Here is a 27,487-nt window from a genome sequence, read left to right on the forward strand (position 1 = left end):
GTGTGTGCTCACTTTGGCTTTTCTCATGGCTGGTGCCTTTGTCCCCTCTTGCAAGACCCCAGCCAGACACCACTTCTCTGCCGGTCCTCCAAAGCCAAGCACCCCAAGTCCATTTCCACCATGGCCCTGGCTGCTACCAGCACTGAGCTTGCTGAGTGTCCTGCTCACTAGCTGAGGGCAGAGGCTGGGTCTCCTTCTCTGATTTATCTGTCTGGGTGACTGAATGAGTCCAGGTCCTGAATGACTTCCAGGTCCCTGGGCTGGCCTTGAGGGGGTCATGCCTGGCCAGGAGGCTGGCAGTGGCATGACTGGCCCACTGGTCGGAAGGCTGGGTCAGACCAAGGTGCAGGGCAGGAGTGGGAGGGAGGAGGGACCCCCTCCCACATGTGGGGCTGCTGGGGGTGCAGAGGACATTTGAGCAGCCGCAGTCGGTGCAGTGTGCTGAGGACTAGGCAGTCCCCGTGGACAGTGGACAAGCACTTGTGTGGCCTTCTGGGGACCTCCAACTTGACTTGATCTCCCACGGTTCCTTCCCCCACCCATCAGCCATTTTCCCCATTTTGTGCTATACAACTCTCCTTCCTTCTTGACAGATTTCTCTACTAAACTTGACTTCGTTTCAACACTTTTGTTGGGCAAATTACATTAAGATGGATGTTGCAGGTACCCTTTATGGTTTATTTATTGTGATACTGTTTGTATCTCACGCTTATAAATAACTTATGTTATAGCTTTTGTTTGTGGAAATGTAACTTACATATTTTATTACGCTTTCTGTAAACCTCAAAAAGAATCTTGTCAAGGAAGCGCTCTTATCAGCAATCCAAACTACGGGACGTAAAAACCGACACTAACATTATTTTTTAATATGCCAAAGAGGCAGGTTACTCTTGCTGTAGTTGGAAAGGTTTGCTGTCATCGTAAACTTGCACCTCAATAAAACATTAAGAAGTCTCAGGAACGATTTTATAAAGTTCAGCGAGGAGGATGAATCGGTGGCAGAACCCACAGACACAACACAAAGGGCCCAGGCACTGGACAGGCCTCTCTCAGAGTGCTCGTCTCATCAGGAGCCAGGTCCCAGCAGTTCCATGTCGACACCCAACTCTCCCACTCTGACAAAGTGGAGAAGGACCTGGCTCAAGGGATTAGAGTAGAAAAGAAACACAAATTTGTTTTGTTTCGGGTACCAGGGATTGAACTCAGGGGCACCCAACCACATCCCCAGCCCCATTTTGTCTCTCTGAGTTGCTTAGCACCTTGCTTTTGCTGAGGCTGGCTTTGAACTCGAAATCCTCCTGGCTCAGTCTTTTGAGCTGTTGGAATCATAGGCATGTGCCTTGGTGTCCTACTGAGGTCCTGACTTTGAATCCTGCCTTGTCCATTTTTTCTAATCATTGTGATCTTCAGTCGGTCTTTTAGTCATCCCCCTCTAAGATAGGGATGTTAATCCTTGACATTCTTATTGGGAAGATTAAATGAGATAGAAACATGTGGCTAGGGGCCCCACCACCCTAGCTTCATGGTGTACCTAAGCAGTCAGGGCCAGGGGAAGGGGGTCCAGGGGGCCAAGAGGACTCTTTGGGCCACTTGGGTCATTATGCAGTGCAGGGACCCTATGTTCCCGTTTAGTCTTAGAAGGTCTGGATAGCCCTGCACGGCAACACAGAGAGCATCGCCAGGTGCTGAAGTCAGCGTGGGAGGAGGCAACGGGTCAGGCTGAGAGTCCTTCACGTGGCTTCTGGAGCACAGGCCTGACCTGGAGCCCATGCTGTCCCAACAGCACATCTGCTTTACCCTAGCACCCTTTCAGAGGTGGCCGAATCACTATGGGCATGTGGGCTCTGTGGTAGGCTGGTGGGGTTGTGAGCAGTTCTCCCTGGGGCTGAGTACGAGACGTCAGTCACCTGGGTGCTGATCAGATGAGGTCGCTCCCACATGGGTCTGTAAGTCTCTGCCTAGGAGTCCCTTCTGTCCCCAACCAAGGCAGACTCTCCAGGCTTTGGGGGGGGGGGCACAGACCCAGACCAGCTTCCTGTGGGCTGTGTCCACCCACTACTGCCCCACTTCCTTTTCCTCCTTTAGGATCAGAATGGAATTTAGCCCTCCGTGGAAAATCAACTTCCCTTCCCAGTTTGAAGGGAGAAACCTGTGGTTGAAACTCCACCTGTGTAGCCAGGGCCTGGTGGGAGCCACGGCAGACAGCTCTGAACAGGTTTTCAGGGATCCCGGCCTGCCTTTGTGAGCCCTCCCCGGGCCTGGCTGAACCCAGTGACCAGGTGATAAAAGGCCTCCAGTGAAGGGAGATGGCAGGCTGGGAGTGTCCCTGGAGGATCTGGCTCCTGCTAGCAGGCCGGAGAGCGGGAGGCATGGCTGATAACCCTCACGTGGCCCCCAAGAGAACCGGAGCCAGGGAACCAGCCACTGATTCCTGACTTGCAGGAACTGTGAGGCAATAAAAATTATTTTAAAACACTACGTTCTTGAGTAATTTATTATTTAACAACAGAAATTTTGAAAAGCAAATGGAAATGGGCCTAAATATTAAGTGGGTTCGTTCACCGTTGGAAGAGGCCAGGGATTCCTTTGGGGTGAGGCAGATCGGGTTCAGGTTCTGCCTGTGTGACTTCTGTAACCCACAAATGATCTCTGAGCCTCAGTTTCCATGTCTGCACAGTGGGGCCAAAGCTGCCACCTTTATAGGCTGTGACAAGGACTAAGGGAGACACATCAAGGGCTCCCCAAGTGTGTCCCCTTGCTGTGCACGCTGCCCATGTGTGCTCCGCAAGCCACTGCTCCAAGCCCAGAACCACGACCAGGCCCTGCTGATGTCAGTGGTGGGAGCGGCCCCCCCAAGGCCAAGTAGACAGCCCTCCTCACCTCCATGGAACCCCCGGGACCCAGCAGTGTGGTAAAGAGAAGCGAGTGCACATTATCATTTTCTTGTGAACATTTTAATGCAAACAATATAGTGCTTTTGGATCCCAGACATTTGTAAAGAAAACAGTGCTGAATGGGATGAGGCTTCTAGGATGCATCTTTGTGGGACTAGTGCAGTTACAAGCCTCCAAGAAACAGGAATCCTTGTCAACTTCTCTTGACCGCTGAGGTTCATAGAGTCCAGAATTCGCCTTCTCAAGGAAAACAGAGTAAGGCCCGGGCTTCCTTATCCATCAAACACCGGAAGGAATCCCACCAGTAACAGTTTTCCGACTTCCTCCAAAGGGAAGACGAACCCTTTGAGCTAAACATGGACGACTGCGCTTTCATATGACAGGCCTGTTGCAAAGCTCAACTACCAAGAAGGGTTGAGACACACTAGTCTGAGAAATGAGATTACAACAGGAGCCTGTGTATGACTGCTTGCTCAACAGTAAGGCCGACCTTTCATGTCTTATCAGAAACAAAGGGCACCGTATTTATTATAAGCCTGAACCATGGACAGAGCAGTGAGACACAAACACCATCTGACAGTGGCGAGCTCAAATTAATAGCCTTGTTGCGCAGCGGCAGGCTGAGCAGGCCCTCTGCACCTCTGGGCTGGACTGAGCCGCAGTCCCCCAGCAGGGCGGGTCTGTGTGAAGGGATGGGAACAGGTGTGCCCTGCAAAACCTCAACTGTAGCACCTAGAACTGTTTTGGGCAGCCCAAGAAAGTAGAGCTGTTCCAAATATTATATTTGAGTTCCTTGAGCTTCTCTTAAAAACTAAAGGGAGCCAGAAGGCCAGGTGCTGCTGGACCGGAACTTCTTCCTGGGCCTACCAGACTCCTCCTGAAGAGCTCCCTGCAGCCTGCAGTCGCACAGCTTAACTCTAGACTCAACCACTCAGATGTGTGCCAGTGACGGCAGGCATTGTTTGTGAGTCGTTTAATTGTGTTAGTGTCTCTCAGCTCTATTGGAGGCTGCAGGGGGTGGGGGGGGCAGAGCCTGCAGCTCCCAGGGGGAGGCTCCTTCCAAATGCCCACAGCCCAGAGTCCCCAAAGCAGCTTCTTGTAGACACAAAGCAAACTACTAATTTCACAGGTTCAAGTGGCATTTGTCTCAATGCAGGATCCGCACTGAAGTCTGCATCACCAACACGCTGACGGCCTTGACTGTAGAACCACCGCCGAGTGCAAGGCTAGGCAAACCTGGGTTATTAGGCTCTTTGGTTAAATATCGCTCTATGCCCTTTCAGAGCACTGTGAGGGCGGAGAACGTTCTCGGCAGAAAGACTGAACATGTTTTGCTTTGTCAGAGCAAAGACTGAATATACACTGTATGTGTACTGTTATAAATTTGTGTAATTAGGCGAGACTTATAAAAAGGTAGGGAGTCTGTCATTTGTTTTGAAAACCAGATCCCCCTGGGCCAGCCAGCACTGCTGTCCTGGTAGACTGCTCGGCATCCGGCAGGACTCGGGTCAGCTCATCATGTCCAGGCTGCACGGTTCTGTGTGGCCATCGCAGCGCAGGGCCTCTGCCACATCTCTTCTGAAGACAGAGAGGTTCTGGGTGAACCTGCAGAGAGAAGCAGCAGTCAGAAGGAGGCTCCCTGTGCTGCTGGGCTCTGCCCAGCCACCCCCTGCCATCGCTGCTCCACCAGCAGCATCCACCCTGATCCTGCTGGAAAACAAGGGCTGCCGCCAGACCCACTGACTGCTGGACGGCATGCATGTCTGTGGTTCTACTATTCAAAACATTTGTTAAAAACCCAACTCCATAGTGCGGCAGAGAATATAAAGAAAGGGACCAGGAGCTGGATGGAGCTTATACAGGAACGCACGTAATCACAAGTCTCTCCACAGGTAGGTGAGTACCCCCAGTTTACAGAAGGGAAATTGAAAGTGGTGGTTGAAAAAGAGGGGGCCCTGGGTTGACTGCCTGGGTTCAAACCCAGGCTCCCCCTCCTGCGAGCTGGGGGACCCTGGGTGAATGCCTGATGTCTCCTCTTGGTGCCCAGTATAAGAGCTACTTGGAGGGACTGTAGAGCTGAGGATTTATCGAGCTGGCTGAGGCAATGTCCCCAAGACCCCAACACAGCGGCAGGTCTGAGGAAAACTCCCTGCAAAGGCCTGTTTTCCTGAACCCAAGGGCTGCCCAATGCCACTCCAGAGCAGCTCAGGGCTGCTCCAAGTTCCTGGTCCAGGCGAAGGAGCCTCCTCAGAGGCACCCAGGCTCTCCTCCTTTCATCAGCTCTCCCGGTGTAGCGCAAGGCCGGGGGACAGGTCACATGTCCCACCTGACCTGGCCCTGTGTTACTGAGGTCAGGCTGGTGTCCACAGTGCACCGCTAGCGGATGACTGAGGACAGGCACCCCAAGGCCACAATCATGAAGGTGGCGCAGGCAGCTTTCCCCTGAACACACTCTCTTCCCCTCTCAAGGGCCAGCCCCAGGACCACCTGGTGCCCACGAGCACGCCCCAGTCTGCACGCAGCAGCCCAGTCAAGGTTTGTGAACTAAACGAATGAACGAATGGGCACATGCAGCCTCGGCGGTAAGTTCAGCTCCTCTTATTTAGATCTCATTGGCAAGGACAGGCAGAGGAGGGAACCTACAACTGCTGCAGGTTACCTGCCCATGTTTCACCATTATTACATCCTGCCACTTAAGCCCCAGAGTCGATGGTCATGGGTCCTATTTTACCGGACTTTGCCACATGGCCTACAGGGGCAGGGATCACATTTAACTGGGGTCTGCGGTCTGGCCTTGGGGCCTGTGCTTGTTCCAGCCCTAGGAAGCCTCCCCTCATCCTCCTGGCGGCTTTGAGCTCTCCTGTTCAACTTTCCAATTACAGTTATTTTTCTTCTCTCTCCTGTTGGGTTAGAAACTAAAGTCAAGGGCTGTTTTCATTCATCTCTGCATCTTTGTGTGATTCCCGGCAATTTGTTTGGAAGAAAGCAAACAGCAGTCACGTGCTCTGAAGGGAACTGAGCTGGCTCAGGGTCACCAGGTGTAACAGAAAACCCATGTCAACATGTGTGTTAAGTTAAGCACAGTGTCATGATTCTCAACAAGCCTGTCATCGGCCTCTCTGAGATTGCCCTGCTGGGCAGTGCTCACCTGTCTCTGTTCTTGATGGACAGGTTCTGCTCCACTCCTTCCATCAAGTTCCTGAAGCACTGGGCAAGGACTTCCTGCTTGGGGAGAGGCTGGCTGTTTATCAGACTTGCTCGAAGTTCACTGAAATGCTGTTGAAGAAAGAAGCAGGTCAGGGCTGTCACCCTGAGCTGTGTGGGAGGGCCAGGACCACTAGGATCCTTTCGGCCTGCTAAGCTCAAGAGTTTTCGTCTGGGTCTGTATTAAAATCTAACCCTGAGAGCAAACCTCGGCACAGACACATTCCCAGGTGTGGACAGCACTGTCCCTGCTCATAAAAATCTCTGTCTCTTGCTGGGGGGCTGGGGATGCGGCTCAGTGGCAGAGAGTCTGCCTGGCTTGGGAGGTCCTGGGTCAATTCCCAGTACCACAAAACAACGACAAACTCTGCTGGTCTAATTGTTCCATTGTCACTACTCAGGCTGAGCCCTTGACCACTCTGGGGAGACTGACCCAGGTCTTCCCCAGCTCATCTCCAGGCATCACAGAGGGGCTGAGAGGAAGGGCCCAGGCTGAGAGGAAGACCTTAGCCACAAGCACTTTGGGTGACCTGGGTGACTGAAGGAAGGGCCAAGGGTCTCCCCTCAGGCCTTATTGTCCTCTGGCTACAGAGAATCACTGCTCCAACGCCTGTGTTCCAAGTCTCTGTGCTTGTGCATTAGAATGGGTGTGCTCGGCTGAGGCAGGGGATTAGAGGCTTTGCTGAGCTCTAGGAGAGACTACTGGCACTAAGGAAAACAATCTGTCTAACCCTCTCACAAATATCTACCCAGCCCCTTCTTCTCTGTCCCGGGTCTGTGGGCTTTTATACAAACAGCTCGGAGGCCGAGCACAGCTCCTGATCATTGCAAAGGGCATAATTTCAGCACAAAGACCACGTTTTGCCAGGCATGTGTTCACCCTCCCAAGCCCAAGCAGCATGGTATTTAATTTCCATCATACATTAAAACAGCTCACATCAGAAACACACATAATTAATATGTAGTCAGACTAATACTTAAATACTATATATCAGAGGCATCACACTCAAACCACAATGCCTTCCTGAACAAGATCGGGAATGCACAAAACTACTTATTTTTCCCTCTTATAATGATGCAGTGACTCACACCAAATAGAAAATTATTAGTTTTTCATCCCAAACCATGAAATATTGCCTCCATCAGTAAAGTATAATATTGTGATGTCATAAGCTTTTTCTAAACACTGAATTTGCCCTTATTCCCTCTCAATCATTTTAAAAGAACTGCTCTCTTTTATAGAGCTTGGATTTAAATCACAATAACACTGAGGGAAGATGAATGACAGTGCTATTGAATGTGGCTAAAATTGGCTGCTTCAGCACAGGTGAATGATGGGACAGCTCTGCTCTTTTTGATATATTTTCTTCTTCTATTAGTTTCCTTCCAAGGCTGGGATTTTAGTTTGAATTTTAATGTATGCGGCTGCCTCTAATCTCCTGCTCCTTTCCCCAGTACTGTCTTATTGTATGGACAATTCATTCTCCCAAGCAGTAATGTACTGTTCCCACTGACTGCGGGGAGCAGGCGGGTTCAGGAGGAAGCTGGAGTGGCAGGAGGTGGCCCAGGGAGGCCATGCGCTTCAGAGCTACAGACTGCGTTCCCTGACCAAGGGCGCAGGCTCTATGAACACATCTCTGCTGCCACCACCCAGGGTACTGGGATCCTAGGTATAAAAGAGGGCCCAGGCGGCAAAGGGGCTGATGCTCAGATTTCCCCTGGGATGAGAGAGGGAAGGGGAGGCGACCCGAAGCACGCCTGAGCAAACCATCCGCCTCACTCACAGGGTGCCTCTGTTCAACTGAAGACCCAAGGCCTCTGGGGAAGGCCCTCCTGGGGGCAGAGGCCTTGCTATGAGCTGTCAAGGTCCTAGCACACTTACATGGCTCTGCTCCTGCCCTTACTGTCATAGCTAAGCCTGGAGGATGGCTTTCCTCTCCTCCCAGGGACTACCCCCAACCCCCATGGACCTCCTGTAGCCACACTCACCTTCTCATTGAGCAGGATAAGCCCCAGGAGAGGCCTGGATACTGACCACTGGTTCCGACAGTCTTCAAAGACAATGGTGTTCATGAGGACAGACATCATCTACAAGACAGAGTCCCACAGAGATTGGCCCAGAGCCCCCCTGAACCCCAGGCCTTTAATGTACTCCTTCTTGCTAGAGCCAGGAGGCTCTTCCTGGCCAGACAGCTTTGACTCCAGGTGCCTAGGAGGCTGCCTGTAGGAACTCTTGGCAAAACCCCTTCCTGTGAGCAAGTCTCTACCACCAAAAACTTACTGAGGGCCTTCTGGGAGGGCAGAAATCAGGCCACGGAGTCAAGAGGGTCAGTCTCTGCTGCTTCTCAACCCTCACCTCTCATTTCACCTAACAGGTCATGTTATGGAGGGGTGATGTTTTTCCATAGCTCCTCTCGGGGACAGAAGAATGAGACACATTCAATCTGACCTTGGAATGTCATGTTTCCTGCTGGCTCAGCCTGCTAACGCTTCTTAACCCTTCTTCCTTCGGGGTTCTCCACTCTCCATTTTCTCCTACACACACGCACCCAAGGGGCGACCCTCATGGGGAAGGCTGCCCAGATAGACAACAGGAACCAGGTGGGGCAAAGTGCTGTGGCCCGCGGAGGGAGGCCGCCTCTGTCCTTGAGAAGTCAGGGGCCCCCAGGGTGGAGGCAGCCTTTAAGGAGGTCATCAACAATGTGTCTAAGCAGAGAGAGAAGTAGAAAGCAGGAGCTCTGGACTGAGCACAGTGGCTTCTGTGATGGCGAGGGACTCGTGTGCCGGGAGGAGGAGAGGCAAGCAGAAGTGAGACCCGGGGTCAGGCTGGAAGACCACGTAGAGGAGCTGAACTTCACCCAGATCTGTGGGTAAGAAAGGTCTCCCTGCAGATGTACAACACATGCTATGAGAGGTGACCCTGCAGAGGAGCCCGGGGAGGCTGCTGGGATATCACGGGGCATCACGTAGAGCTGACCACAGTCTTTGCTTCTCCAGCTCCGTCTCCCTGGGCCCTTCTGCTCCCACAGCTCTAGATGTCTTTTTCCCAAAGGGGTACGGAAAGTGGCAATTAGGTGGCAAGGCAACCACATCTGGGCTTTGGTGACTTGGCTTCCTTTGAAACACTGGCTTCTGACTTCTGGAACTTTCTGCAATTCGATCTTCTCTGTGATCTTGTGTCTCAGCATCGTTAACTCTGAAGAGGGAAGCAGTGATCCAGCACAAGGAGCCTGAGGATCAAGAGGCAGTTGGGATAAGATGTAACACGAGGAGTGAGCAGCACTGTGCATAGCCCAGGAGTGTCTCTGAAGCCCTTGGCGGCGCCAGTCACAACACACCACCACTGTCGTTAGGCGGGCTACACGTGCTGCTGCTGTGTGTCCAGTCTCCTGGAGAGAGGCTGGGGCCCGAGCCCGCCCGCCCATCAGGATTTGCAGATGCCACGTTTCCGTACACAGCTAACCACCACCCAGTCACAGAACCACAAATTAAATTGACAAGCAAAACTAACAGATCCGTGGAGACAGTCTAAAATATTATGGGCTTCACAATCTGAAGGCAGAATGGATATTTTAATGGAGAAGATTAAAGTTGGAGGCACCAAATTCCTCCAGTAACTGACAAAGCATCCTGAAGTGATGTGCCAATTACTTTATATGGGCCTCCCGTGGATTCATTTGTCTGAATGCATGTATTTATGTCTGTAATAAGTAAGGGGATGTTTGAATAAAATACTTTTCTAAAAATAAAGTTGGCTAAAATGGATGATTTTTTCCCCTTTTTTTACTTTTCTGGAAATATGTAAAGTAGCAAGCAATCTGCGTGAATGGCATTGACGTGGCAGCCCGTTCCAGAATTATTTTTCTAATAATTCTCAAGTCAAGTTATGGGGGAAAACTCCTTTGGAATCTGGGTTCTCTGATTTCCCCCGACATGGAAGAACTCTGCATGTGGAAGGGCCCTCTAAGGTGCTGTGCAGTCCCCATGGGAGGCCTCTGTGGCTAAGGACATGACGGAGGGGACATGGAATGGAGAGCTCTCTGGGCAACTCCGCACCTGCCCACCCCACCCCAGGCCCCTCAATCTCAAGCACAGGAAGGGCCACGAGAGCTGGAGTGAATCTCCCAACTTCTGCAGGTACGGCTGGGATGGTGGGATGGCCACTTCAGGTCTGCCCAGTCCTGGCAATGTTTCCTAGGGCCTCCGTCCAAACCGCACGCCTTACCCGCTGCTGCTATCCTAGGCAGCAGCTTGGCCAAAGCGCGGGCACCGGTGAGGGAAGGGGAGCTGTGTGGCTTGGTCTGCTCAAGAAAACTACTCTGCGCACACCTGGGGAGCCTCTTTATCCTCCTCCTTTGTCCTCAGGGGCTCTGGCAGGAGTCATGGAAACTTCTCCATGAACAGAGACCAACATGATGTTGCATGCACGACTTTGCATCAGTCAGAATTCAGCCCAAGTATGGCTCTGCCATGTTGCATGTGACACATGGCATTGGGAGAGTTTCTGAGTTTTTATATCCTTACATATAAAACAAGGACTCTTGACAACATCTTTGAAGGCTGCTCTGAGCACTGACTTCCTTTCTATCTAGTCAGCATTTTTCAATGAGCCTGTCACAGAGTAGGCATTCTACATGACGCTCCCTTACTGCAACTGCAGCTACCCCTCCGGCCTCGTCCACTGGGATCTGTGGCTCCTGTCTTGGTTAGGGGTAGATCCACGGGATTTCGGCCTCCTCACAATGAGCCAGCTCACTGTGAACTGCAGGCAGCAGTCTAGAAAGCATCCCTATTTGCCTATGTAACAGTGTAGATTCTGAATGACAGTGACTCTCTTCTTTAAACCTGTAATCATCTACAAAGCAATGTTCTGTACACACCTGATCCACCCCCAACTCCTCTCTGGCTCGACCCTAGTGAGCCAGAAGGCAGGGGCAAAAGCCACTGGGTGGACTTCCCTGCCCGAACCCACCAGGCCACACTTTGTCTGCAGCAAGACAATGCGTCCTGCTCCCTCTCCTGCTGAGACAGAATAAGCAAAGCTGTGCTTTGAACAAGCTGTGAAGTTGGCTTTACTGCCACAGCATGTACTTTCCTCAGGAAGGCGAGGCTCATGGGGCCTAGGGAAGGACGGCTGCGGAGAAGTGAGCAGAGGCAGGGGGAGCAGAAGAGAACAGAGAAGGCGGCCTCGAGCACATGCTGGGGGATGGCTGCCCAGGGGCAGAGACCAGTGGCTGGGACACCAGGACTTTCTCACCGCGTCCCTAGTGCCTAATCTGGCATCTGGCACATATCAGAGGCTTAAGAATAGCTAGCTACTAAATGAAATGGTGAATACATAAAGGGAAAAATGAAAGATTGAGAAAGGACGAACGACTTATCAAGCTAAGGCATGAACAGCTAAAGAGCTGGCCTGGGCACTGCGGAAGATGGAGACGCTCTGGCCTCCATTTGGGATTGGAACTGGAAACGGTGAAATGTCTGAACAGATACGCTGCTCATTTCCGAGACTCGTGCTTTGTGTGCAGAGCCTGAAAACTCTTCTGAGCCATGTTGTCCCTAGAGCAAGCAGCTCCCAGGGAGAGAGTTTCTGTTGGGGCTTTCAGGTCATCAAGGCCAAAAGCTGAGTATGGCCACCTTCTCTAAGGACAAGAACTTCCGTTAAGAGTCAGCTGTGCCTGAAGAGTTTTTGACCCTCTACTGCTCATGAAAGCTGTCATCTGTGGAGTCTGAGCACTGACTTCCTTTCTATCTAGTCAGGATTTGTGGGGTGTTGGGCGCTGTTGCTAGTCCTTCACTCACCCTGGGAAGGAAGCACCATCTCCCCCTTCACAGACAAGGGTCCGAAGGCTCCTACAGGAGTAGCTTGCTCAAGCAGCTGCAGCTACCAGAATGTGTGTCCCTCACACTCGTCCGCTGCCTGCCACCTCAGTGGTGAGACCAGTGGTGATGGAGGCCCACCGTCTCTGGGGGTAATGATGGTGTGGGATGAAGGCTCCCTCCTGGACACGGTTACTCTTCCACTTTCACGGACATGTGGCCAGGTGGACCTCCTCTACACAGCCACTGTGCCACCTGCCAATGAGCCAGGCAGCCGCTGCAATTCCTGTGATTAGAATCCAGGGCCATGGCTGCTGGAGAGCTCTCAGCAGACCTTCCTGCCTCCCACCTAAAGCTGTTACAAATTTGGTTAACATATTTTCAGACTCTCCAGGTGAAGAAGCAGCAGACTTAAATTAATAGACTGTCTCTGGAAAATGGTTCATTGAACATCTTTATAAAAATAATGATTTCCCTCCCACCAATGGTACCACATACGCAGCAATTCAACACCACAGAAAACATCGGTAAGTTAAGCTAATTTCTTCTGAGCTATACACTCCCTATAAAGTGAACACTGCCCATTATTAATTTTCAAGCTGAATAATGTGACTAGATATATTCTGTAAAGTTGGAAAAAATAGGTGAGACAATCACAACTCCTCTTTTCTGCTTTCCATCTGTACCATACAGACAACACTGAGCCTGAAGAGGCGACATCAACACGGTCCTATAGGGGATGAGTCTCAGTGTGCGACGGACGCTCCAGATCTCCCCACCAGCTCTCCCCACCCATGCCCAGACTCAGTGCTTAGAGCTGCTTCATGTTTTGTTGTATTAAAAATTTCTTGCCTGTTGATCAGAGAAACGGAAAATGGGACTGGAAAATGGCCAGAGTAATCTGCTTTGTCCAAAGGGTGGAGAAAGAGGCTCTGGTTTAGGTAGAGGAAAGACAGACGAAAGAAAAGGTGAAAGATCAAATTAAAAGCCTTCTGTGGCTAGACCTTGGGTGAGTGGGAGGCAGAATGGACAGGAGGACCAGGGCCATGCCAGGGGAGGTACGCGCTGCAGATGAGGCCCTTCCATCTGAAATCCCACATTCTGTGCCTCTGCCCAAGAGAGACTGTCCTTGCTTTTGAGGCAATGAAGTGGTGGGTTTAAGCGCAGCCAATAAGAAGGGAATCAACTCTCAGAGCTGCTTCTGTCTCAGGAATCCTCTGACCCCCTTGGAGGCCAGTGATGGTGGCTCTGACAGCAGCGCCACACAACACAGTGGCCTGGGCAGTGCAGCAGGACCTGAAGAGGCAGAGGACTGCCCCATCTCCACAGCACTTTCCCCAGAGCTCTATGCTGGGGTTGGAGGTTGGGGACTGGGTGAGTCTGATGCCACCGTAGAGGAGAAGCTCCCAGGTCCAATGCTGCAGAAGTCAGGAAGTTTCTGTCATTACCAAGCTGCTCCCGAGGCCTTGTGCACAGCTGATATTGAAATGTGATCCCACTCAAATTAGATACAAGTCATCTTTGGGGAAAAGGAATCAATTGTTCTCTTCGTCTGCTGTCTACCTGGGTGATGTTAGTGGAATGCTATGAAGAATGAATGCTATGGACAAATACCACATATTTAGTTATGTTTTCCTGCCTGGATTAACTAGGCTCCACCATCTAAGTTACATCAGATTTTAAAATATCGGTACATATTAAGCACGTTCCCACATGTTCACAGTGTCTGCGCAGCCTCCGAGTAGAAGTATTTAGCATTTTAAATGAAAAAGAAATGCAAGATGAGGTGAGCCTCTCTTTTTAAAGAAACATGGCTGCTGTCAGTCCATCCTCCTTCTTCCCTGGAATCACTTGGGGGCCCTGCCTGCCACTGCCCATTGTCAGCTTGGCGCTAATGTGAGAATCGAGGGCTGCTCCCTCCCAGGTGCCGGGGCCTGGGCCTGCCTGTGTCCATGTCTGCACCAGCTACACCCTGCCACCTCCTCCTTCCTCTGAGTGATAAATTGCCCCTTCCACTCAATATAAAATCTAAGGAAAAACACAACCCAGTTTTGCTGTTCTTTCAGTTTTCTCCATTACCAACTTTACCCCTAGTTCTCAAAACATTCATTTTAATCATGGTTTATTGAGGAAAGAATTACCTGTCAGTCTCCCAGCTTGTAAGAAAGAAGATAAAGTTAGAATGGAACTTCAGGATTAATTAATTGAGAGGACTCTGTGTAACGTGCCTATTCTGAATGTTACAGCACATCACAATGAAAACAGTTTTATTTTCTAGGGGTGAGATAAATTATAATAAATAATTCATTTCAGTGGCAGAGATGTACTGCAGAGCAGAGCAACAAAAGTGACTGCACCATACTGTGAGCTTCGTTCTTGAATCTTCATTATCCATTTGAAACTTTTTACGAGTGGTAAATCATATTTCAAGTGGCTGCAGATCTCATAAAGCAGCTTGCTGCATTAAAATAAACCAGAAAACCTGGGACTGGAAGGCTACAGGGTTTGCCACTCAGCATTCTTTGGGAAACTCTTTCTCACTCCTAGTTTGCGAACATCACACAGAACACTTTTCATTTTGATGTCAAAATTAAGCATGATTTGTCCAAAATGCCCTCCAAATTTCCTTTGGGTAAGAATGTTGACAAAACCTCTATGTTGTGGAATAGCTTTCTACTCCAAGACTGTTTTCCAATAATTTTTATTCAAGTCATGCTGTGCTTCCGAAACGACAGAGTCACATTCTAGAACCTTCAGCCTCAGAGGGTTTCTGAACTAGCAGATGTGTGCAAGCTTGAGAGAGACCAGCACAAGTACCAGTGCTATGTCTAAAAGGACCAGTCTGTGCACAGAAGAGGTGACAGTTGAGTCTTAAAAAGGTACACAAAAACCAGGTGTGGTGGTGCATGCCTATTCTCCTAGAGACTTGGGAGGCTGAGGCAGGAGGATCACAAGTTTGAGGCCAGCCTCAACAACTTAGGGGGACCCTATCTTAAAGTAAGAATGATAATAAAAGGGTTGGGGATAGATACAGCTTAGTGTTAGAGAGCCCCTGGGTTTAATCTCCAGTCCAAAAAAAACCAAACCAAAACCAAAACCAAACCAAACAAACAAAAACACCCCAAGGCATACAGCCTTACACAGGAAGGAGGATATATTAGGAAGAGGAAGTAAAATGAGAAAAGGCCCAGGAGGCCCGGACATGTTTAAGGAATGAATAACCCCCAAACAGGAGGCTTTGGAGCAGCAGAGAATAGAGTGAAGGGTGAAGGGAGAAGACTGGGCAGATCCAGGCTATGAACGGGCTTGTATGCCATGGGTCTGAGAAGGACACCCAGAGCAGCAGTCTTCAAAGGATTTTTAAGGGTCAGGTGGGATGATGAAGTCCGCCATTTAGAAAACGAGGCATTGATGAGGTTCTGGAGAATGTGACTCCAGGTCAGCCCTGGAGCCTGCCAGATACCATAGCCACAGTTCAGTGGGCAAGGGATAAGGACCGGCCGGATCCTTGAGGATACACCCTGTCCTCCCCTCAGTGAACTCCTTCTAAGATAGACAATGACACTGCAGCTGCAGATAGATCTGGAATGTCAAGAGTGCCCAGTGAGAGGAGGGCCTCAGAAATGCCACCCACAGTGGAGGGTCCCATTGCTCAGTAGTCCAACAGGCAACAGGTCAACTGTGGGATCACTTGGCAAAGGAAGGGAGCCGCTCAGGGCATGTGCGCAGACCCTGACAAGCACTGGCCACGCCCACAGACACTAATGATGGGGAAGCTCGGACTGCGGCCATCCACATCGAGGCTACAGTGGCCAACATCCAGGAGTCCCATCCACCCCAGACCACATGCACAAAGACAACCCCTCCTGCACAAAGACACCATCCCCAGGGAGGAGGATCCAGGCCTTACTGCTTCTGTCATATCATTTCCCCTGACTTCCTGAAGGGACGCGGGTAAATGGACCTAAAAATATTCATCAGCCACCAGTGGAGGATTCTTTTACTTGAATATTCAAAATGTTTTTGTGGAGAGAAAAGAAGTATTTTTGTCGACAATTCATTGGGCCCCTCAAAAGCATTTTCCATTAAAGTGTTTACATTTAAACCACAGGGAGGGCACGTTGCCGTCCAGGCTGGAGGGCTCCTATTTAGAGTGGTCTAAATGGCCCACAAAAGTGCTGGCCAAGAGGCTGGGAAGATGATTCAAAGAAGCTACTTAGATGTGGAAGTTCTTTTCCCTTAATAAATATGTTTGGGGCCCAAGGAACGAAGCAGACCGAGAGTGCAGGAGTAGATTCTTGCTCCTGCAGGTTTTCAGACACACACTGTGTGCTTTAGCCAGGCTCCAAGTCAGACCCTGGTGATATACAGGTGATGGGGCCTCAGTGCCATCCCTGGGAGCCACAGTACAGAAACAATGACAGGACAGTGTCATAAGTTCCATAAACAGAGGCCAGCACAGGAGGCCCCGAGGCCAGAGGGGCAGGGGCAGGCAGGGAAGACTTTGTAAAGAGGGAGACATGATCTGCCGTGGAGAACAGGCGAAGTCTGACAGGTGGTCAGGTGGAAGCAGGGCAGGTGAGTGAAAGTTCTGGCAATGGACGGGGAAGGGAGCCAAGGCCATTGAGCTGGGCAGCTGGCCCCTGTGCTAGAGAACCAGGTTTTATCCTGCAGGAAGTGAGGTCACGGAACTGTGCCAGTCTTTCTGGCAGTGAGGCAGTGCTGGGCTGCGGTCTGACCGTCCCTGAGGTCTAGGCCATCTGAGTTCTCCCCAGAAGCAGCACACCATGTGCCTGGCTCCTGCTCCTGCTGTGCTGACCCTGTGGCCCATACCTTGAGGAATTGCACCGCCACTGTTCCCCATGGCCTACAGCACAGCTTCAGTGTCCCCCGTCAGAAATGGTTCTCCTTGTCAGGAAGCTTTTTATTTATGTTCAGCCTCTGCTTTCCCTTTCTTAATATTCTCCCATTATGCCAATATGCCACCGTGCCATGCTAAGTAATTCCCTTTCCTCCTTGGCATGTACATCTTCCAAGTATTTATAGACTTATCCAGTGCCCCATTTAGTTGTCACTTAGGCAAGCTGTACATATTTAGCTTCTTTGATCTGGCCCCATAAGCCAGCCCTTCCATTCTCCTAAATCACTTGAGGTACTTTCCTCCAGATGCCTGTCAATTTGTTTCCGGCCTCTGTCTAATGCACGGGCTGAGGAAATGACAGGGTGCACGGGGGAGGGGCAGGCTCCCTCTTGGGATGAGTCCTTCAGTTACTTAGGTGAGACTTTTCTAGTTGCCACACTGGGCTGGGCCTCTGGGGACCATGCATCTCTTGTTATCCAAAAGGTCACCTCCCCTGTGCACATCTCAAGTCCGCCCTATCAACTGCCAGCTCCTCTCAGGTGTCAGGTGCACACTCATGACACGCACCACGGAGCACCTGCCTGTGCCGGGAACGTTCCCTTTCCCCCTTCTTTCCCCTCACTTTTCATTTCTCAGGCTTATTCACTGCTCAAAGAATCACTGCCCTCCTACCCTGTGTCCAGCCCCACTGGGACACAGGGGAACAGAAGGTGGCCCTGGCCTCAGGGAGCTGGTGGAGCCTGGGTAGACACTGCCCTCTCCCTGCCACCCACCAGCTCGCTTCCTTGCAGACTGCAGAGTCGCAGAGAAAGCATCCCGAAAGCACTTATCTCTAATGGATGCTCTTGGTGCCCTGAGTGCACTTCTCTGTTCCATCTAAAGTGAGATGCCACGCTAAGTGCGGCGTCCACAGAGCTCTGGCTAGGCCCTCCTTCCTGGTGGCTTGCCTTGGGGCCCAAGAGATTCTTCTCCAGGCACTTTCCATCCTTGGTAGTTTACTGGATGCTGTCCCTTCACAGGACCTTCATCAAGTATGCATGGACCAGAACGTTTTCCTCCTCCATGGTACCACTCCCTGTCCACCCAGGGAGCGATGGACAGGGGAGAGCGCACAAAGGGAGGCTCAATCACAGTCCTGGGGAATCTGGGCAGGAGCCCACAGCAGCAGACAGCTCAGCTGTCTGGCTGAGCCCGTGGACTCCACGACTGCCATGGTAAGCTTCAAAGAGGTGAAGTAATGAGTCCAAGGACACAGTCAGAAGTGGCCTGACTGGAATTCAGTCTGCATGCTAGATGCAGAACCCATCTGCTCTGACCACTGTGAAACCAAGCTCTCGACACACACAGAGCATTTCCATTAAAACCTTTGGAGAGGGCTGGGGATGTGGCTCAAGCGGTACTGTGCTCGCCTGGCATGCGTGTGGCCTGCGATCCTCAGCACCACATACAAAAAAACAAACAAAAAACCCCCAAAAAACAAAGATATTGTGTCTGCTGAAAACTAAAAAAAAAAACCAAAAAAAAAAAAAAAACAAAACCTTTGGAGGGAGGACTGAACTTCAGCAGTCTGACAGCACTCAGTTGCTCTTCTCTTCAGCATGACACACACACAGAACAAACAAGCAAGAGTTCTGGGGTGCAAAGCACGAGGCAGCTTAACTCACGAGAGGTTCAGAGAACCGTGTTCTACCCTGTTCTTCACATCAGATCACACCAAAGAGGTCCATCTTGAACGTCCCTAACCCATGGCCCCTCTGTGGCGACTGCACGCTTAACTTTCTAAGAGCTGAGAGAGAAATGAATGTGAAGGTCAGATTCTCATCTCCGGCATAAAAATATACTTTGGGAATCACATGATTTGCTCTGCAGGTTATCTGAAAACCCAGTCATAACTGCAAAATGAACAAACTATGCCATCATGAAGCCAATCCTCACATTATACTGTGCCCTTCCTTCAAAACCTCAAGGGCTTCTCTTAGCATTCACAATGCCAGTAAGAGATATGAAGGCAGGAGAAATCTTGCCATTTACTGTCCTGCTGTCTCCCTTGATGGGGTGAAGGGGTAGGAAAAAATGCCAGGAAGCAGGAGTAGGGTGGCCCAGGGAGCTTGGTGTGGTGAACATTGTGAGTGTAGAGACAGAGTCCTCGATGATAATGTCAATGAGTCTGCTTTTTGTCACTGTGAGGAGATACCCAAGGCAAGCCATGTGTGGAGAAAACAGGTTTCATTTAGCTTACAGTTTTGGGTATCTGAAGTCTAAGATCAGAACGGTGGGTGACGTTATTATGGCGGGAATGCACACAGAGGAAGGAGCACACTTGAGTCAGGATCAGGCAGCAGGGGAACCAGGTCTGCTCCTTTGTAACAATCTCTCTGCAAACTGCATCTTGCCCCCAGTAGCCACAGAAGCTCCACTAGGCCCCACCTCCCAACATCCACCCTGGGGACCTTTGTGGAAACATAGACCATAGCCCTAGGCACCACTCTTTAGTGGCCGTGAGACTTTGGGCAAGTTATTTCCCCCTTGAGCCGAAGAATCACCAGGTTTACCTCCTTCTTGCATGCCAGACATATGCATAAGGACTAAGTGAGACAAAAGTCACTCTGGGGTCAAGACTGGAGCCACTCTGCACACACCCCAGGCCATGGTGTGAACAGAGAATGCTTGTCACAGAAAAAACCTCAGCAAAGGCTGGACACGTGGGTGGGGCCACAGCAGCAGCCATAATTTTCAAAGTCAAGTCATCTTGTGAAGAAGTCTAGGGCTGCGACTCTTCTGGAGGGGACACTTTTCACATATAGGTACAAAAGTGGGCATTTTCCTTTTGAGAAAAAGAAAAAAAGGTAAAGTCAAAAAGAAAAGGTGCCTGCTGCCTGCTTCTCACTTCACAAGTAAAGGCTCGTTTTGCGTGTGACTGAGCGACTCTCTCTCCCTGGCTCACTCTGTTCACGCTCCCTTGAGCATCTACACTGTGAGCAGGAGACATCTCCAAGCCCTGGGTTTTGATATCAGGGTGGCCTTTGAACCCACGGCCAGGCATGCCTCTCAAGGGCTCAGAAGTGCAGCTCTGGCGGCTGCAGTCGTTCTAGTCTCTCCCCTGGGCTGTCCTCTCAGCACGGTGGTTCTTTCTTCTCCCCTTGCAGACCAGCTGCCTCTGAGCGTATGGTAGGGAACGGCTGCCCCATGGCTCATGAGTTCTCAACCGAAGTGAGGACCATGGGATGACAAGCACCTAAGTGCCAGCTGCTAAATCTCGGGAGAAAGGACGGAGGATGTGGCTCAGTGGTGGAGAGCTTGTCTAGCATGTGTGAGGCCCTGGGCTCCGTCCCTGGCACCAAAGGGAGGGAGGAGTCATTGACAAAGGGCTCTGCTCAGGACTTGGTCAAGTGTCTACCCCCAGGGCTTGGTCAAGTCTTGCTCCTCAGAGAAAGGAGCCCAAAGCTCAGTGAGAAATCTGTGAATCATGCTTCCTCCTGCCACTCTCCCACCCCAAGCAGCCCTACTCCCACGCCATCTAGTAGAATGGCACAGAGGAGACATAAAACCCAGGTTCTGCTGCTTATTGGCTGTATGTGCTGAGGGAGTTATCTGACTTCTCAGAGCCTTAATTATAATATTTCGATTAAAAAATAGACAAAAATACCTCACAAAGTTGAGAACCTTGACTACAAATGTGCGCATGCACCCGGCACCCAGCACCCAGCACCCAGCACCGCGGAGCTGGCTCCCGTAGTGCTCTCCTTCCTTCTCCGCATCAGGCGCCACCACCTTCTTCCTTCTGTGCTACCTTTCGGGTCCAGGAACAAAGGCTGCGCAGGATGGCGTGAAGTCTTGATCTTGAGGAAGGCGCCAAGAGGGCTGCCTGCTTTCCAGGGGCGGCTCCTAACCTGATCTGTGGGACACCCCGACTGGGGAGTCCGGGTAAGGTGGGTGGGAGGCAGGACATGATCCTGTCCTATACCTCCTTCTTCTAGGGGTAGAAAGACTGCACTTGGGTCAAAACCTGGGCATGCAACTGAAACCCCAGATGACCTGTTCGTGGATTTAGGATAAATGTTGCTGCCCGTGCCACAGCAGCACAAAAGTGCAGATGTCCTCTCTAGTGCCTTCTTTCTGAGAAACAAACACCACCACGATGACGACAAAAACCATCGGAACTCACTGTCCCCGCATGTCGGCGGGCAGACAGAAGTCTCCCTTCCAAACAGCCTGCTGAACCTTTGAAGAGGTGGTGTCAGAATTTCATCATGGAAAATTCCTAGAGCAATGTTTCGGGTGCAGAGGTTTTTAAAAAGGACACATCTACTGGACTCCTTTTAGTCCCTTGCTTTACGATGACAACCACTTATGCCAACTGCTGTTGGTGAAGAGCGGAGAATCATCCTGCTTGCTGTGGCCACACGGGTGACAGGCTCTGAGAGCCCTGCCTTTCCCGCTTAGGAAACATTCTCTACCTGCTCTGTACTCGAGTGAGGAGAAGGTAGGGCCATTGTTCCCTTTTTACAACTCCTTGGCTATTCTGAGAACGTTTGCTCTAGACTAACAGCAAACCGACTGTGCTAAACTGTAGATAAAAGAACGATGACAGATTGCAGTCACTTTAATTCATAAAGAAAACATTTGGAGCCCCTGGGAACACCAAATCTAGCCACTGGCACCCAGTGATTTCATGCCAAGTCCAAACTCTGTCATATTTTTTAGTTTAAAGACAAAGGCTAATGGATATGTGACTTATTTATTCCAAATTCTACTTTACGAGGAGCTGTTTTTTTAAGTGCTTTGGAAAACATTACAATTCCCCTATTCTATAAACACACAAATATAATTGTAAAATGACATCATTCTGTTTTCATTTAATTACCCCTGAAATGCTTTCTATTTAATATTCATTACTCAAAAGCTAATTTAAAAGAGAAAGAGATGCGACTTATTCAAAAAGATGTACTGTCATTCACAGCAATAGTTATCTAATATACAGAAGTTAATAAAGCAGATTAATCTACAAGTCCCTTTAAGCCATTCTTGAGTTTTGAACAACTGCCTCTTTGACCTTTCACCTTCATGCTGTGCACCAGTAGCAGGTGCCAGCTGTACAGAAATTATGGCTGCCGCATTTGGACGCAAAATCTTTTCTTACTTTGCTTCTGACCAGCAGCTGACCCTGTAGGAGTGATTGTTTCTGGTGGCGGCCTAAAGGCTACATAAACCAGTAGCAGATCAACAAAAGGCTACATACACCAGCTGCCTTGCCTAAGGGTACCATCCTGGGCTGACACCTCCACTCCTTCTCCAGCGTCCCAAATTGCTCCTTGTTTGTTTCTAAACATGCATTTCATCCTTGTTGTGTGAGGGGCGAGGGTAGGAGAAAACCCCCCAAAACAACAACAAAAAACCCCTCCCTTCCCTCGAACTTGACTTTTGAGTATTCCATGTCAAACTGTGCCATTATAATGCTAATCTAGGCCTGATTTAGCAACTTTAATAAGAGGCTAAACCCTCTTGTAATTAGATAATAAAATTTTATTATGTATTTTAATATTAAAAGTCTTAAAATCAAACTCTTCAAATCATACAGTGGTACAAAAACTAAGGTACTTAAATATCATGGCCCCAGAAAATGGAAACCTGAAAAAGCACATCACGGCTAATTTCTTATCTCAAAAATGTAAACATGGAATTCCTATGTGGTGCAGTAAAAGCTCCACACTCTTAATTATGTGCAGGGAAGAATGAATCTATTCAAGTATGAAGCACACTGTACCATTTCCAGCAACAGCCTGAGATGGCTTTGACAGTTATTTCTTGGATACAAATTACACAAGTATAAAAACAATCCCCAAAATGATTAAATGCAGTTATGTACATAAGAGAATACCAGTGCAAATGGTAACATATTTAAATGGTTTTCCTTCATTAAAAAAATTATATATGATATTAAACCATCAATCACTGCTGAGGCACAGGAGTTTAAATGTATTGTCACTGGCTGAAATAAATGACTTGGAGACTGGATTCTGGCTCACTCAATATGGTGTCTCTGCTGTTGCCTAGCCACCCAACTCTCTGCTGGCTTGGGCTACATCTGGTGGATCCCACCCCTTTCAATTAATAAGGCTAGTCATGCTACCAATGGATTACATCCTTACACTGTGCTTAGAGGTAGGAAAACACATGTCCTAGCGGGATGGGAGGGCCCTCTCTGTTCTGTCAACAGTTTGGAAGAAACCTGAAGTACTTTTTTCGTTCTTCATGTTACAATAAAATTTTCTTGTGGAATTTCCTCAGGGCTAACCTATAGTGTATTATGACATAATCTTAACTACCATTTGGCTTACTATGCAGCAGCAGTTCAAGAACATGTGAGATCAGACAGCTAAAATTGTACTTTTGAACATTCTTTTTGGGGGGTTTGCTTTGCAGACATTCACTGATGAGGCTCTGCTGGGGCTGATACAAGTATCAAGATGAAGATGATTTATTTTAGAAAAAAAAATAAAAAAACTACTCTAAAATGTATCACTCTGGCTATGACATTAATTTGATGATTCATAAATCAAGAACAGGTTTTCATTTTAACTGTTTTTTTTCTGTTTAAAAATACTATTTTATTACAGTTGAAATAGTCATCCAATAAATAGTTCTATAATAAAAACGAAATCAAGATGGCAAAGGTATGTTTAATAACAAAGGATCTGGAGTAGAATCAGCCTTCTAAAGATGTACAGACAATTCTATAATATCACAGTTAAAATGCCATTTTAGTTTTAAAAAACTAGTGTTTTTTCTATTTTTAAAATTAACCATTAATTTTCTTAACTCGTCTTTGGGGATGGTAGACACAAATTTTTCATTCTTAGGGGTTTATTCCCTTTTGGGATTTTATTGCTGATTGTTACCTATATACTCCCTCTTTAAGTTTCAGTCATATAGCAAAAGCAAAAAAAAAAAAAAAAAAAAAAGTTAAAAAAGTCAGTGAAACCAAAATAACCACAATATTTTTAAATATTTGCTTGAAAAATTATCAACAAGTCAGCTGGAGACGGTCACTGCACACGTGCTATGCAAGACGCCCTGAGAACGCCGTGCAAGGGGTGTGCCCTGAGAGGCCGCAGTTCTTGAGATTCCTCAGCACCCAGCACAGAAATGGCAAATGGACACCCAGACATACAGGGATGGCCTGCCAACTCTTTTTTTAAAAACTTCAATTCTTTTTGTAGTTGTAGATGGACAACAGAATGCTTTTAGTTTATTTGTTTATGTGGTGCTGAGGATCAAACCCAGGGCCTCATACAAGCTAGGCAAGCGCTCTACTGCGGAGCTCCAGCCCCAGCACCCTGCCAACTCTTTTTTTTTTTTTTTTGTCTTGTTTTTATTTTTAATCAGTGGCCAACATTTAAAAATCTCAATTTCGGCTTCTCTTCAGGACAGAAATTTCACTCAGTCTGGGGAGAGTGGGCTTCCCTTCTTGAATAGGGACAATTAATTGGAGCTGTGTCATGGCTGCCCCCTGTGGACAGGGAGAGGGCTCCTGCCATCCACTGCATTCAGGCTGACTGCTGGCCTTACAGCTGCCTTAGTGGGGCTCCAGGGGACCCAGGCGTGCTGAGACCACCAGCAGAACTAATGGTAGTGGTCAGCAGGAGGCTCCTTTAAAAGGCTGATTACACCACAAAGAGGTGAAGGAATCAACGGTGAGAGTCAGCACCAAGCACAGCTGGGCTGGGCACAGGTGTAAACCTCCCGCCTCCATTCACAGGGCCAGTGCTGCTACCAAGGGCAGACACCTTAAGTAGACCTCAACAGCTATCTCAAGGCCTGAAAAAAGCCACCAACACTACCAGACTCTGGCCTCCTCAAGGACACACGCTCTACTAAGCTTTACGCCCTGGCTATAGATGACAGAGAGGAGCACTGTTGGCCTTGCCTTAGTGATGGTAGAAGCCACAGGGCTTTTTCTGCACCAGCTGGCAAAGTCACTTCCCTCTGCTTTGCCCGTCACTCTGTGGGTCACCGCCCATCTGTTCTGTCCAGCTGCAGGACGAAGTTGGGGTATAGGATGACGATGCTAAACCACTTTACCTTAAGGATGGCCCCAGTGGGACTCATGTGGCATTCAGCCTACCCCACCCTAAGTGCACAAAACCTACCACCCGCTGCCGGTTAGGAAACACCATGTACACTAAGGGGCAGCAGCTCTGCGGCTGGGCCAGGAGCTCCGCAGGTTGAGGTCTAGGCTGAGACTGTGTCCTCCACAGGTCTAGGCTCTGTGACGCTGGGACAGTTACTCAGTCTCCTCCTGCCTCGGTTTCTGTACCCATGAAATGGTGATGACAAGACTGCACCTTCACAGGGACACAGTGACGAGGTCAGGTCAGACACATGTAAAGGAGTTTCCCTGAACAGTATGCAAAGAAACGACCCAAATATGCTTCCATTCTGCCAATACTGTCTCTCCCAGAAGCACACAGTGTGTCTGGCACTGTGTGTGTCCACGGTGTGTGGACAGGACCAGAATCCCAGCAGCACCGTGAAAAACAGCTCTGCCGTGAAGGGCTCCTATCTGCAGTGTCTCACGATAGGCCCGTGGCTGCCTTCAACTCTGATCGAATTGGGAACACTCTCTGTTTGGTTTTGAGATCAATCTACTGATATATTTTTGTTAATAAAGCTACAAATCAACCAGACTGAGCTAATAAATTACACGAAAGGCACACTTTTTTTGTTTAAGGATCACAAGAATAGTTTTTCATAACATTAGGACATCTGGCTAATTATTTTTTAAAGAGGGTAAGAGATGTGACCATGTTTTACCTGCTTAGATATTTTCTACTGTGAGGATCTTGCTGAGGTTCTAAGGCCAAAGTCTCAACATCAGTTAAAGATGCGACTGCACTTTCTCCTACTTAGTATTATGGAATGGCATCTTAAGTATGAAAGATGTCTCATATAGTATGTCAAAATGTTGAGCAATATCGTTTCACTCTAAACACAGAAATGAAAAAAGAGCAGATGATTTCCCTTTTGCTGTAATTCACTTTGGGATGCATGTCATGAAGAGCACTAGACAAAAGCAATTTTCATTGATTGACTGACTGATTGAGGAAAAGGGCGAATGTTCTTTCAGTTACATCCCTACTGAAGTACAATTCTTACAGCTCCTGACAGCTCTTCACAATTTGTAGTTAAACGTCGTGTTAGCAAAAATAAATAAAAAAATGAAAGAGAGAGAGAGGGGGGGGGAGGGGAAGGAAATCACAATTAGAACTTCTCTGGGTCTTTAGTACAGCTGGCTTGAGCTAAATAAATAGATGAGGACGACAAATTCAAATCTAACTACTCTAGTCCTTTGCACAAAGATATGGGTGTTGGACACTCTAATTACTAAAAATATCTTGAGTTAATTGCATAATCTAATCAGTGATACTGACAATCACATCATTCTTGTTCTACTTCAGTGGAAGCTGCTACTATTTCTAGAGCACCTAGTTTTAAATGGAATTCTGATTTCGAGATGAATTCTGCATCAGCCTCCTATTCTTATCATTTCAAATAGAATCAACCCCATCTCTGAAGTGCTCCTCTAATTCTATAAAACATGCTCATCCATTCACCATATTTGGGTGAATCTGTGTTATAACTCAGGGTAACTACGTGGATTCTGATCTACTGGTTATAATGCATACACCCCAACCGGTGCTGAAACATTTCACACGACTACTACACGACTATTACTTTCCAAATTACTGTAGCAGACCAGTGTCTAACGCACCACCCATCAGTGGTGGTTAGTGACCTGATCCCTGGGACTGTTGGTCTGTTCTAGTTTATCCAACTCTTGGCATAGCAGCACTGTGGGAGTCACACCCCTCTCCATGTAAACTGGACTGTCGGGTCAAAACGTGCTGATGAGGTGAGAATCCTTTCTTGATATAGATTCACTTAATGAATCTTCAAGCAGACTAAACTTTAATGCTTGCCAAGTTAGATTGGGTTGTAAAATATGGAAGATGGCTTATCTGAAGAATATCCAGAGATGAGCTAAAGCCACAGAGCCGTTTATAATGAACACATTTGCAGGTGAGAGGCACTTAACCTGTCCTTCCTGGGCTGCGGCACACAAACAGGAAGGCCCGTGAGGATGCTGGAACCCTCAGCAGGCCCCTGTATGTCGCGGCAGGCTGGAGGAGCTGTACCTGCTGCAGTTTGGAACTGACACTCTTCTTCCAGTTACGCTTCCAGCAAAACAGGTCCAGGTTGGAGGAAAGCAGTTCAAAGTAGTAAATAATTGCAGTATCATTACATCAGTTTAGTTTTAAAGAGCTGACAAGCCCCCTCTAAACTCCAAGCACAATTAGTCATTAGGGTCTAGTTTTTCAGCACTGTTAAGCAATTTGTAACCCATTCCTTTTAATAGGGTTAGGCATTACTTAACCACACAGATGCCTTGAAAACTGAAACCTCAAGATATGAAGCAACAACCTTGTTCATTACATTCTGTGATAGGCAAATCATCTATAAAAACAGCTTTTAATGGGCAACCGATGAATAATCAATGGCTCACTTTTCATCTGAGTGTGAGAATGAGAATAATCTAATACAAAGTCCCTCCGGTAAGAGGCCGAATCTTGGGCCCCGCTGCTCTTCAGGGCTGATTTATAAGGTTTTGGAAAACTGATGTAAACAGATGATCAATGGGACCCATCCT

General features: G+C 48.7%; 1 protein-coding gene across 7 annotated transcripts in view; it reads right to left on the reverse strand.

Moving 5' to 3' along the window:
* Positions 1 to 2,938: 2,938 nt before the first annotated feature.
* The window catches only part of Ranbp17 (RAN binding protein 17), a 298,250-nt gene continuing 273,701 nt past the window's right edge, over positions 2,939 to 27,487 (reverse strand). For all 7 annotated transcript variants that reach the window (XM_076856352.2, XM_076856353.2, XM_076856351.2 and 4 more), the window contains 3 exons: positions 8,088 to 8,186; positions 6,043 to 6,170; positions 2,939 to 4,499 (listed from right to left, as the gene is read on the reverse strand). In XM_076856352.2, coding sequence (XP_076712467.2) covers positions 4,403 to 4,499; positions 6,043 to 6,170; positions 8,088 to 8,186 — 324 coding nt within the window. In that variant the 3' untranslated portion in view covers positions 2,939 to 4,402. The remainder of the gene's footprint in view (positions 4,500 to 6,042; positions 6,171 to 8,087; positions 8,187 to 27,487) is intronic.

The sequence above is a fragment of the Callospermophilus lateralis genome, chromosome 5 (assembly GCF_048772815.1).
Source record: "Callospermophilus lateralis isolate mCalLat2 chromosome 5, mCalLat2.hap1, whole genome shotgun sequence".
Taxonomy (NCBI): domain Eukaryota; kingdom Metazoa; phylum Chordata; class Mammalia; order Rodentia; family Sciuridae; genus Callospermophilus; species Callospermophilus lateralis.